The following is a 14,465-nucleotide window of genomic DNA, read 5'->3' as shown; positions in this document are numbered from 1 at the left end:
AACTTTTTCTATAATGGAACTTTTTCTAAACTATCATGTCCATCCAGACTTCTCTTGTTTTTTTATTATAGTTCTACACAGAATTGCTTTTTAAAGCAAATCTAGAAAACAGACCAAGTTGAGTTATAGGAGAGTTTATTAAAGCATGGTGCCAACTGAATACAAAGTGTCCTTGTGTGGAAAGGCTAAGCAGTCTTACCATCTACCTCTGAATAGAATGAGTGTTGGGCAGTGTAGTTTATTAATAGCACTGTCTACACTGTTTCCACAAAGCAGAGCTCTGTTAAAATGAAAACACCATAGACACAGCATCATGTAGTGAAGTATAAACTGTGTAAATGGAAGGGATTGCTACAATTTTGTTTATACTGCTAAAGCAAGATTTTATACATTACTGCCAGAAGTCAGTCAGCTATTTGCATATCAAATAATTAGATTAATCAGACTAAACTTTAATTAAGGTGACTCTTCAAACCCTTCTGAATTTTTACTTTTGACTTTTTACCATTGAAAACCAAATCTAGTAATTGTCTATAAATATGATGAAAAGAATACATAGTAAGCAAAACATAAGTCATACACTTACATGCCAAAATAAGGCTGTTATTTTTTTAAAACTGTAGTTGTTTAGTCATTCTGATGTTCAAAGGAAAAGTTCACTTAAAACTTTTACTGTTTTAAACATGAGTAATTCTTACCTTTTTTTTTTCCTAATTGGAACTAAATAGAAACTCGTCTCTCTCTTTAAGCAATAGTGAGTGATATTTTATACAACTGTGAATTGATACGCACGTTAAAAGCTTCATCAAAACATATAGTTAAGATTTTGGAATCTGTAGACCATTATAAAATTTTATTATAAATAATGTTTGTGAAATTATCATTATCTATCAGACAATTTACATGCATTTTACTAAGTTTCCATAAGGCTTTAGAGATGGTAATACAATTCTGATTTTATATAACTCTCTGAAATAGATGAGAAGTCATTTATACAAAGGAGATATAAATGACACACACATATAACACACACATACATATACATACATATATATGTGTATATATATGTATTCTTTTCATCATATGTTATTGATAGACAAGTGGTGTATTTTCTTACTAGACTTGTTTTTCAATGGTAAAAAGTCAAAAGCCAGAAGAGTTTGAAATGTCATCTTAATTAAAGCTTAGCTTGTTTAATATAGTTAATTTGATATGCAATATAAACATAAGTTAGATGATTATATAACTGGAGAAAATCTGTTATGAGAGTTACTAATTAATCTGAGGAACCTAAAGAGTTAATTCTGATTTACTCTCTCTATTTACTGTAATATAAAATCTCAACACACAAGTTTACTTTCTTGCATCTACTATGAAGGAAATTATTTGCAAACTGTCATTAACTGGGGTAGGGAGAAGACTCTGCTAAGACCCTAGGCTGCGCTTGCCCAAAGGGTGAGCTGGGCTCCATGTAAGAACTGTGTGCCCAAGGTGACTGGCAATGGTTTTGATGCTAGTGAGTGAGTGAGTACTGGAATCTGCCAGAGAACTTCAGTACACAGTTTCTCAGGAAGTCTCTCAGGTTAGGGCTTTCTGTGAAGGCAGTCTTTTGGCAGGCCAAATAATTAAACATGCTTCTCATATCAGGATTTCTGTGTTTTTTATACTACAGAATGGTTTGAGCATCAAGTGTGATAGCAACAGAAACTTCCGTCTCTGTATATATCTCTGCATTTTTTAAAATGCCCTTTCTGCTCTGCTGATCTTAAGTCTCAGTGACTAACAGTCATTGGAAACCATGTGTTTTCATGCATTGTAATTGCTGACCTTGGTGTGGAATTCAAGTGGTTCTGCATGTGTGCCTCAAATTCCAATGTGTAGATTCAGAAATAGGGCTAAAAAGGAAATAATAGGAATATACTCTGTTAGAAACAGGAAAGAGATGTGCCTTGATGACCCTGAGGAATGAAATCATATTACAGAATAAAATGGAATCCAAGACAGTTCTTAGTATTTCTTACCAAAGTTTGAGTTACCAATAGATAGCTTTGTTCTTAAAGAGGACTACGGATTAAGTTAGGTCAGACCATGAGAAAGAGGAAGGTTTGAAGAACAGTTGCAAGTCCCTGTTGTCCAAAGCTTGCCCCAGTACCCCCAAGAAAGCTTGTCCCATTTTTGTGCACTGCCTTTGAGTGACAAAATGACTCTAAAATGAATATATCTTACAGTATGAGTGGGCTTTCATTTTGATTTTAATATATATTATGTATAATATACTATACATAACATATTAGATATTATATGATTGAATACATTCAAAACCTGCAAACACACTGTCCTCCCAAGCAGTGGCTGCCCCGGCCCTCCTTGCTCACACTTCCCCTCCCTCACATTTAGCCACCATGCTACCTAGTCACCACAGTTCACCAGGTGAGATTCACGGAAGTTGAAAAACCACCCTGGTGCAAATGTTAGAGCAGGTGTCTCTCTATGTAGAATCTCCTAATGGCTTTGTCATATTTAATTTCCTTTCTCCAGAAGTGCCCTCTCAGAGAGTTCTACATAAACGAATGGGACAGTGGGGAGATTCTATCTAGCTAGTCATGCCTCCATACTTAAAAGTTATGCCTCCTAAAATACCTTTCGTTGTAGCCAATGTATATTTTCGACTCTACTTAACTGAGTTGTTCTGTGGCTTTGTTTTATTCTTCATAGTTTGCCTGAATGGTTTCCACACCATATTAGAACATGTACCTCTGTTTTCGTCTCTGAGAATCCTGTATGCCAGTTGCATAGCCATCCCTCTATTGATGCTCTTTCTTTCCTATCGTAGCGCATGTTCTAACCTTTCTGTAGCACAGAGCCGTGGGACCTCTTGATATTAGAACATGCTTAGTGATTTGGTCTGCTGCTAGACTACCCACAGAGGAAGTTCCTGTAGGTTTCTACCACCCAGACAGTGTGTGATAATTCAGACCCTTGTGTTAGGCTGGATGCCTGGGAAAACACTAACTTCTTTCACTGGTTAAACCACATTCTTTTTGATAAAATGTCTTCTTCTCAGAGAGCAAGGACTTATGGGAGAACTTGGAGGGAGGAAAGGGAAGGAGAAAATGAAGCAATTATATTACAATCACAAAAAATAATTTTCAAATATCTTTATTTTATGATTGCAGCTGTATATATTATGATTGCTGTTACCAATGCTCAATCTGTAATGCTTCAACTCAGATGACACATAATTTAATCTCTGTGTTATTCCAAATGACTTTTTCTGTTTCTCTGTTAAGAGTAATTTTAGTAGTTCAGCATCCATTTCTTTCTATGCATCTTAATTTAAACAGCTTTTCCTATTACTGAGTATTTAATAGCTTTGTTATGCCTCACTAAGATCACATAGTAATTACGATTCATGTGCATGTAGGTTTTTCTTCTTTTTGTGAATAATTATGAAAATGAATCACTACTGAGTCAAAGGTCATTAACTCCTTTTATGGCTCTTGATAAAACTGTTGGGTGATTTTAGGTATCTTAGTTTCATAGATTTTTGTTGTTTAATAATACATGCATATATATATGCACATATATATTAAGGTTCCATGTTGTATGCATATTTTTGACTATTTAACTGTGTTGTTCTATATAAATTGTATTGGCTAATATTAAAAATAAACAGATGAATAAATTATTTTATGAGAGTTTTATATCAAATTTATGACCATTAAAGTTTGATACTTTAACAGATTTTGAGCATGCTTCTGAAATAAGATAAATAAATTTTAATTTAGGTAATCTATGTAAATTTACTTTTATGAGCTATAGTTAATAGATACACACAAAGAGTGATGATATATATTTTTCATTTAAATGTTTTCTTTATAATGCTATCAAGTCAGTAAGATGTAGATAAGTATATAAAAATTTACATATCTTAATAGTATCTGATTTTAATTTTCTTTTTAAAAGATATAATCTTTATATTTATTCTTTGAGAGTTCCATACATAACCCAAGGCACTTTGATCATTCTCACTGTCCTCCCTGAACTCCTCCTGGAACACACCCATGGTCCCCTCCCAACTTCACTGAGTCTAATTAGTGCTGCCCTTATACACATGGGTGTGGGGCCACCCAGTGGGCACACCCCTAAAGAAAACTGATTTCTCTCCTCACAGCTACCAACTGTCAGTGATTCCTTAGCGAGGCGTGGGGCTGTGCAGCCCTCCTGAGTCCATGCTGGAGTTTTGATGGTGTTATCTTGTGCAGACCTTGTGTAAATAACTCACAGCTGCTGTGAGTTCATGAGTTTAGTCGTCCTGCATGTCTAGCAGACAGTTTCACCCCAGCTCTCCCTGACCCCAGCTCTTTCTGACCTCTGGCTCTTAAGTTCTTTCCTTGATAGTCTCTGAGCTGTGGCAAAGGATGTGTGATATTGGTGTTTGATTCATGGTTGAACATTCTGAAGACACTTATTCTTTGTACTTTGAGTTTCTACTAACTACCATCCTCTGTTTATTTTATTATATATTTTATACTATTATTAAGACTCTGTATCTTTATGAAGCTATTTTATTAATCACCAGAAGGTTCATACTAAGGCTGAAAGTCCTCTGTGTATATTTCAGGTTAAATCAACTGCCTACTTTCTTTTAGGAAATTTACCAGTGGTGTGGTTCCTCCTGCAACAAATATGAGCGTCTGAAAGCAACCCAGGTGGCCATTGGCATCCGGGACAATGAGAGGAAGGGCAGATCTCAACTCATCGTGGTGGAAGAAGGAAGTGAACCATCAGAGCTCATGAAGGTATTGTCATTCGTCTGTTAAAGTTTGAGCCATACACAAGTGTGTGTGTGTATGTGTGTATGAGAGACAGAGGCACTAAGACACACAAACACACCCACACACAGACTAAGTTAGAGAGACACTCAGAGAGAAAGATAGAGAAAGACAGACAGAGACGAGAGAGAGAGAGAGAGAGAGAGAGAGAGAGAGAGAGAGAGAGAGAGAGAGAGAGAGAATCAAATGAGCTTGGGCTATAATTAGTTTTTTAAAAGCACCAAGGTTATACAAGTCATGGTACCATGAGAATTCAGTCATGCCTCCTTTCTCTCAAGGTTCTGTTGATCATATGTATCTTTCTTTTTCCTTTTATCAATATTGGTGCCCTGAGTGTGTCAGGCAAATAAGTTGTCTACCACTGAGCAGCTCGTCATTATATATTTTGACATTTCCAATAGTTTAATCATCTAGATTTAATTCCTTTTTAGTTGTACTGATTTTCTTTAATATAAACTGTTACAACTACTTCATTAAAGAATGAAAAATCTGGGGCTGGACAAATAGCTCACCAGTTAAGAGCACTGGCTGCTTTTCTAGGGGACTCAGGTTCAACTCCTAAGACACATGGCTGGGAATGGCAGTTCAGGGGATCCAATGAGCTCCTGTAGCCTCTGCAGGCCAGGCACACACGTGGTACACAGACATACAGACAGGCAAAACACTGACACACACAAAAATAATAAAAATAAGTTTAAAATTTTTAATTTATTATTTGTGTGGGGGGACACAGGAGGTCAACTTTATTCTTTTTTAATGTATATGAGTACACTGTAGCTATCTCCAAACACACTGGAAGAGGGAGTTGAATTATATTACAAATGGTTGTGAGCCACCATATGTGGTTACTAGGAATTAAACTCAGGACCTCTGGAAGAACAGAGTTCTTAACCACGGAGCCATCTCTTCAATGCTCAAAAATAAGTTTTAAAAAGGATGGAAACTCTTGTGCCAAACTGTTAAATATCTCAATTTTTTAAAATATATTTTAACCAAGTTAAATATCTTGTCTTATAAATAGGATATTTATGATTTTATTATAGTTTTTAAGTGAATATGGAAGTTAAATATGCATAGCATTACAAAACTAACCCTTTATGTGCTAGTTTTTATGTCAAAATAACACAAGCAAGAATCATTTGGGAAAAAGGAACCTCAGTTGAGAAAATGGTCCTATCAGGATAGCCTATGGGCAAGTCTGTGATGCATATATTCTTAATTGATGACTGATGTGGGCTCACCCATCCCACAGGGGTGGTGCCACACCTGGGCATGTGGTCCTGGATGATATAAAAAAGCAGGCCATGGGGAGCAAGATCACAAGGAGTGATTCTCTACAACCATTGCTTCAGTTCCTGCCTCTAGGTTCCTGCCTTGCGTTTCTGCCCTGTCTCCCTTTCATGATGGATTGGGATTAGAACATGTGGGCTGAAAGAAACCCTTTCCTCCCCAAGTTGCTTTTGTCCATGGTGTTTTATCAAGACAATAGAAACCCCAGCTGAGACATCGTACTTTACTATCACAGAAATCGCTGACAGTTACTGTGTCCCCGTGGTACGGCTGGGCATGCTCACGCTTGGGATCCTTGCTTATTGTGTTTCTTTCAAAAAAAACTGAAGGAGAAAATTTGAACTTTCAATACATTGTATTGTACTGTTAAAATATGAAAATGCCAATGGAAGGCAAATAAAACCTAAAAATACAAATTGAATTTTGAAATCCTAGAGAATAGAAAAGAGTTCCAACTCCCAAGATGGCTGTTTGCATTTCGGAGACTTCTTGTTTGGTTTTTTTCAGTTCCTAAAATATACATGCACTGTGTCTCTACCCGGAATGGTCAGTGTCTGTGCTGCATCCTCTCCCACAGCTCATAAGGGCACGGTGAACAGAAGTGAACCTTCAGTGAGGGCCTTCCTTAAGTAAGAGGAAGCAGACAATGGGCTTTCTGTCATGGCTGCTTCGCAGCCTGATTACAATAGGGCTGGTTAGATGAACTGACTGCGCACCTATGTGAAACTAGTTTAACTCCCAGAATGTTTAGAGCTGGTAATTGTGACAATTGAATCTAAGACCTCAACTTGGTTGGAAAGATTACAACTTGATTTTCCTGCACCTGTGAATGTGGCATTTCCTCAAACTGTGACTGCGGCCAGCCAGAGTAGCGTGACTGTTCCTGTGACTGTTCAGACCACAGCTCAGTTACTGTGGACAACCTCAAAATAGCAGTTAGCTTCAGCATAATGTGGTGGTTACTTTTGATATCTGTCCTTCAGTAATATCATTTAATGGGCCAATGGAGAAGATGGTGGATTTTTTTTTTTTTTTTTTGAGACAGGGTCTCTCTCTACCTATCTCTGTCTGCCTTGGTTTTTACCATGTAGACCAGGTTGGCCTCCAACTCACAGAGATCATCCTGCCTCTGCCTCCCAAATGCTGGGATTATGGGTGTGCTCCATTGCACTTGGAAGAAGTTCATATATTAACTGGCTTCTTAAAAATATATTTATGACCTGGGAATAGCACAGTAAATTGAATCTCTGCTCTTGGGAAGTGAAGGGAAGAGATCCAGAACTCAAGGGTGTTCTTGGCCACACGGCAAGTTCAAGTCCATCCTGGGTCACGTGACACTCTGTCTCAAAACAAAACAACATGACCAGTAGGTAGGTGATAGATTGATTGATAGTTGTATTCCAATATAATTGTTTTTATTGTAATTTTTTGTATCTTATTTTATGCATTAAAATAAATTTTCTTTGAGGGAGCCAAAGTTCTCTATGACATACAACCCAGAAATGGTTCATAGTTTGCACCCCAGTCTCCTAGTGTAAGTCAACGAAATGTCATTTCTTCTTCTGGGACTCTAATGCAGTTAGTGATTTTTTTTTATTTTTAGAAGGTGTCTGAAAATCTAAACATCAGTCAAAATACCCTTTACATTTCACCCTCATTCATGTGTGCAGAGGATGTTTTAAGTTACTTAACTCTGGAAACTCTAAATGTCTACATGAGAAAGCCTCAAAAATCAAGGCTTTTCCAATCACTGAATGATCCAGTGTCTATGACTATGACATGGCTTGGGCATGTTTGGAACATGGGGATAGCCACTGGGTTATTTGTTGATCCATTATTTCACACAATTTAAATATGCCTTATTTTAGACCAAAGCACTTTGTAGAGCAAAATTACAGGGCAGGCAGGACATGGTAAAGTCACAAAACTGTCTGGGGACACAGGATGTGTGGTTGTTCTATTCTCTGCTGTGTTTAGCACATCTAACATCCCGTATGCCTAACGGTGAGAGCAATCCTATGTGACGAAGCCATTAAGACTCCAGCTACTCACATTTTGCTCTGTGCTCTCACCTCAGTATTTATCATAAAAAGCAGCACATAAATTATGGAAAGGTTCTTTCTGGTCTTTCTTCTTTCATATTTAAAATAACCACTGAACATGAAGGGAAATTAAATATCTCACAAGCCCTAAGGCCCCACACTTATTCCTTGTCTGTATTCTTTAAACATTAGGAAGGAAGCTGAAAGATGTCTCAAGGAGAAGATAATTTCTCTATCTGATTATGTACTTTTTTTTTTTTAAGACAGTATTTGGTAGGATGAGAGACTAAAGGTGGGGCAAGTTGTTTTCTAATTCAGAAAGATTCTATGTAAATATAATGTAATGAACTCAACTACATAATCATTATGAATGCTCGTGGCAAATGCTAGCTGTATAAACAAGTAGCACAGGAGATGCAGGTAGCTGCTGAGGGCTGAGCTGGCTCCTCTCTTGTTTTCATAAAAATAACTGGAAGGCTCTTTGCAAAGTTACATGTTCAGACATTGTTTTGGATTCTCTACAGAGAAAGGAAATTAGGGGGAAAACCATATTGTGTCTCATGGTGTTTATTGAGCATTAGGGTTTTTATCTTAGCTATTAGTTCTATTGCTACGACAAGACACCATGACCAAGGCAACTTACAAAAGAAAGCATTTAACTGGAGGCCTGCTTACAGTTTCAGAGGGTTAGTCCATGATCATCACAGTGGGAAGCATGGTGGCTGGCAGACAGACAGGTAGATATGGTATAGGGAAGTAGCTGAGAGATTACATCTGATCCTCAAGTTGGAGGCAGAGAGAGGCGGAGACTGGGCCTGTCTTGGGCTTTTGAAACCTTAAAGCCTCCCCCCATGACACACCTCCTCCAACAGGGCCATACTTCCTAATCTTTCCTGAACAGTTCACCCACTGGGAACTAAACCTTCAGATATATAAGCCTATGGGGGACATGCTCATCCAAACCACCAAAGGTTTGTTCCCAATAAAGATTGAAGTCTCAGCTTATTTTACTGTCTAGCAGAGGAGCGAAGCACCAGAAAAGGGAAAGGTGAGGATGGGTATAAGGGTCCCACACTCTCCAGGGCAGGGGGCTATGTCTGTTGGAAGGCTTATGGATTTCGTATTTCAGGATCCTTGATAGTCACAAATAGTTTATATCAACCTTAAAGCCTCTCCAAGTCAGTGAATTGGGGTGCTATTATTTTTATTAACACAAAATATACTAATAAAATAGCTTATGCAGTCTCTTTGTAAGCTGATTGGATATTTAATATGTACAGATCTGGGACTCTGGTAACTAAAGGTGGGAGTTGAATAGTTTACACGGTTTTAAAGTCGTTTTTTTCAACTTTTCTATTTAGGCAAAGAGCAAAATTTTAGTGGTATTTTCCCAAGGTATACTGTCAAATTAAATGTGTTTCTTATGCATGCCACTTTGTATTCCTTGGGGTCAGGCATTGCTGTCATATGTGAGTACCTCTCACAGCTCTAATGTATTGCTTATTAATGTTGTGATAGTATGAAGCACATATACACAATAAGATTGTTCTATATCTGTAAGACACATGTGAGAAAAATCTCAAGAGGAGGGAGGAGGTTGAGTGGAGGGAGGAAAGGTTGAGTGGAGGGAGGGGAGGATGCAGTAAATATGCATTGTGTAAGAGAAGAAAAAACACCCACACTCCTTAAACTGTTTTCTGTAGCTAACTCATTTATTTCATTGTTAGTTAAAACCGTGCTTTGTAGGAATGGAAATGTGAGTTGCCTGAGAATTTTATTTGGTCAACAGGCACAGCTTTGTTGGTCTTTGTGTGCTGTTACTCTGTGTTGATTTTTCCTCTGCTCTCTGGGACTTTTTGTAAGTCCTTAAGAAACTGAACAGTGTCTTAAATATTTTGAAATCTTCAGTTTCTATAGCATGGTGCCTGGTACATTGAGAGATGGTCACCAGCGTTTATTATCTGATTGAAATAATGTTATTATCAGATTTGGGTGGGAGAGGACTTTCTCATTTACAGTTTCCTGTTCAAAATAATTTAGTTAAAGGGATCAAATATTTGCCACTCTGTCTAGAGTGCTCCTGAGGTTGCATTGCCTGTATAGAATAGATGGAGTGCCAGAGGTACCAGAAAGCAGGCACCTTCCCCTTTCTCCTCACTGGCCCATTGTGAGGAGATATTTCCTTCCATTTTCCCTTAAAGCAATGATACTCTGAATAATAGATAGCCAAGCAAGTGCAGTGGCAAACATTACACAATAGCTGTTGTAGCTGTTTACACTGACTTTATGGCCAAGCACTGTTCAAAGCAACATTAACTTAATTGTTTCATTTTTGTCAGTATTGAGGATTGAATTTAGGGCCTTAACCATATTAGGCCAGTGATCTCCCACTGCATTATACCCCTTCCCTCTTTCTTCCCCTTGGGCCTTATGAAGTTGCCTAGGCTGACCTTGACATCACTCTGTAGCCCAGCCAAGCTTTCAACGTTCAGTCTTCCTGCCTTAATCTTCAGAGTACTTGGGATTACAGGCCTGCACCACCAGGCCTGACTCAGTCGGCTAATTCGGTGACTATTATTTGAATTTTTGTTATTTATTTAACTCGGATATGCATTTTGCTCCTTATCAAATTCTTCTGATGGGAGGAATTTCAATATTCTGAACCAAGATAAGTGATATAGAGGTAATAGCATAGTCAACCATATGCTGCAATAAAGTGACAATATCGTAGATAATTGTTGTCTCACCAAAGTTCAATATGGAGAGTTGTGACCTTGCTGATAAGATATCACTTTTATAAGGTCAGCATGACCTGATACCACATGGCAATCACTTCTGAAGGAGAAACTTTTCTCTTTATTTTGCCCTGGAAGTGAGAGACTAGCAGTAGAACCTGCCAATGGGATGATACAATTCCAAGACAGGTAGGCTTAGTGAGTAGCTCGGGGAGCGGTGAAACATGACCTCTGGAGGATACAGTTGAGCCAATAAGATCATGTAAATGTTAGACTAGATAAACTACTGTAAATACTGAACTAGAATGGTGGGCTTTAGCTCTGTCAGCTTAGTGTTCCTTATGTTATCGTAACACTGATTATATGTTATCAATATTGATAAAGAACTAACAAGAAGCCAATTCCTCTTTAGTCCCTTGTGATAAAGATTAACCAACCCCAGATATTAATGATCAAATTTCTTATTTAATTGTTTATGCTCCTTTGCATTGGTTTTATAAATGACATAATTTCAAAGTATTAAACAGTAAACAGTAACAGTAAGTTTATGTCAGCTTCTTGTTGTATCTTGTGCTAAGAATGTTCTGAGCCTGGATATTAAAAAAGTTCCATGATCCATCGACTCGTATGCCTGTAGCATTTATTTTGCGAGTAGCATTTGCTTAATGCTGTGAAGAAATCTGCTCCTGTAGCATAAAGCTATCCCTGAAGAGGAAGATGTCTGAACTATGGAGTTACCACTTCAAGCAGAGCTAACCATCCCAATGAGTCATATCTAGATTATGTTAACAGGATTTGTACAGCTTGGTGTTATTGCAGTCACGGTCACGTGGGTATCTAATGCACCACAATTTTAGAGTTATATTGTTTGAAAAAATTATAAATATTTATAAAAATAAAATTTTAATTGACCTTATAAATAAATCATTGTTCATGTAAACAGAGTATTATGCCATCTATAAAGGGAGGGAATACAATTAAGATTACTCAGACTTTAGAGAGCCCATATTTTCTATTAATCATGAAAAAGGTACTACCATAAATGAAAATGTGCTCATATCTGTAAAGGACAAGCTCTGTGCAAATACACTGTTAAATGAAATTCTAGGCTGCAAATACTCTAGAAATTAAATACTAGTGTTTGTTATGGTGAATAAACTAAAACATTTACTACTAATGAAAATGAAAATTTTAATGGTAGCATGCATGTATGTGAGACAAACATGATACTTTGGAAGAGAGTAGCCAGTGCCCTACAGTTGACTTGTGATGCTTGTTGTCTGCCTTGGTACTCTGCAGACAATGGTCTGTAAGGCAGAGCCTGGTCTTCATAGGATGAATTTTCTCCTTAGTCCTCATTCATCCTCAATGCAATTATCTTGGTAGCATAAATTTTTATTAATTTAGAAACTACATAATTAAATCGATGATGCTATTTGCTCTGAAGGAAGTAATAACTGCCACCATGGTAGCTCTTTCCCTGTGAGTGGCACTTTCTGTGGGCTTTATAGAAGGAGCTGCTTCTATGACATGGATCCATTTATTACCCTCTCCTTTGGACTGTGTCCCCCTGAAACCTGACTCAGAAATAGGACTTTTGTGATCTGGAAGATGCTCCTGATAGCACAAGTAAGGGTCAAATGGGACAGCCACATGTTAGTGATTCATGGAGCAGTTGCTGGGCCTCAGTTCCGGAGGTGTTGCGGAACATGTTTGGGAGCTGGCGCATGGAAGGCTGAGGTGACTAGACTACAAGGTTCAACCCGCAAGCCTACGTCTCAGGAATTCAGGGTCACTCCGCGGAGGTTCATTGCTCAGAACCACCAGCAAGCTTATGTGTGAACATGTACAGCTCTTTTTAGTTGTTGATGCTGTCTGGAAGAGAGAAGGCTTTCTTTCACATTTCAGACACAATCTCCTGATGACTTCTGAGGCAGGACAAGGATGGCCTGGGCAGAGTCACAGGAGCTCCTGCCATGTCTTCTCTCTCTCTCTTTTTTTTTTCAAGGAAAAAAAAAACCATTTTATTATTATCACTTCTATATATAGGCCAGTACACCAAGGGAAGAGGAGAGACAAGGCAGATGTTCACAAGGTAGAAGTGACTTGCTTAGTGCTGAACACGAGAAGTAAACACCTTCATGTCAAAGTGTTTCTGTTACTAAGACGTGTTAGCACAATATCCACACACAGAGCAAAGGTTGGAGAGATGCAACCCTGTCTGGAAGCACCTGTGAAGGCTTGTGCGTGTGTGGCAATACACCTAAAGAAAGTAGTTTTTGTCATGTGGGTATGAACTGAGTCTATTAACTCTTTGTTGAAGAGCCTTGCAGCCCACATGTCTTCTCTTTTAAACGAGTCCTCAAGAGGCTTTGGGACGAGCCTGTATGGGAATGAGTATAAGTCACTGGGGCATCCTTCCATAGCAAACATTCTTCCCTGTTTAATTAACTTATTAGTTTTTGGTAAGACTTCAGGCTGACACGATACAAACTGGCCTCAAACCTGGCAGCAGTCCTCTTGCCCTAGCTTCTCAAATGCTGAGACTAGAGACCTGAGATCCCCATGCCCAGCTTAGGGCTATGTTCTTCACTGTCCAGAACCTCAGAACGCCTAGGGTGTCCTATAACCTGAAGCACTTTGCCAGACAGCTTGGATAAGTTTGCCGTATTTTTCTATCTCCTCTATTATCATTTGTAGTCTCACAAGCAGGATGCTTGCCGTGGATGGAACAGCTGCATCCTTCATCAGTGTCTAGCTGTTCCTTCTCCCTCCAGGCATTAGATTTAGGATCACTGCGGAAGGCATTGTTTTAGAAAGAAAACAAAACAACTACATTCTTTTTAGTCTAATGCAAAAGGTGTACAGATGCTTTCCAACCTATCCACGTATGTGGAATACTGACAATAAGTAGACATGTGTTCGTTCCTTTCCCCTATTTGCTCAGATGTGAAGTAACTGCCTGACCATGTTAATTGTCTTCTACAGACTCATCTAGTGGCCCCTGCCCACACAGGTACTTGTCAAGGATCAGGGAAACCCACATGCATCCCTGGGTTGAAAGCTAACTGAACATAGGCCAAAAGCTAACTTGTTAAGGGTTATAGTCCCTGCTGTCTTTCTGAGGTGTATTGGTACACCTCAGACACTCCTAGAGCAAATCTTGCCTCACTAAAATAAAGTCCTATGTGCAAGACTATTGGAAGACATAGATTTAATGTCTTTAATCCCAGCACTTGGAAAGCAGAGGCAGGTGGATTTCTGAGTTTGAGGCCAGCCTAGTCTACAGAGTGAGTTCCAGGACAGCCAGGGCTACACAGAGAAACTCTGTCTCGAAAAAGAAAAGAAAAGAAAAGAAAAGAAAAGAAAACAAAACAAAACAAAACAAAACAAAACAAAAAAGTGACTGTTCTGTCCTTTTTTTAGGGCATTGCCAACCACTGCCATGATGATCACATAGGTTCTCTGCTTTGCTTCATAGTTCTAAGTCTAAAATATAAGATTTGACCAGGACTCACTCTCTCTCTCTCTCTCTCTCTCTCTCTCTCTCTCTCTCTCTCTCT

At 38.4% G+C, this 14,465-nt stretch overlaps 1 protein-coding gene across 1 annotated transcript in view; it reads left to right on the top strand.

Annotated features, from left to right (window-relative positions):
- Positions 1–14,465, top strand: part of Scin (scinderin) — a 67,181-nt gene that overhangs the window by 22,247 nt on the left and 30,469 nt on the right. Inside the window, exon 4 of the mRNA XM_021202032.2 lies at positions 4,653–4,802. Within this exon, the coding sequence (XP_021057691.1) occupies positions 4,653–4,802 (150 nt within the window). The remainder of the gene's footprint in view (positions 1–4,652; positions 4,803–14,465) is intronic.

The sequence above is a fragment of the Mus pahari genome, chromosome 7, assembly GCF_900095145.1.
Source record: "Mus pahari chromosome 7, PAHARI_EIJ_v1.1, whole genome shotgun sequence".
NCBI classification, from domain to species: Eukaryota; Metazoa; Chordata; class Mammalia; order Rodentia; family Muridae; genus Mus; species Mus pahari.
This window is presented reverse-complemented; position numbering and strand designations above follow the sequence as displayed.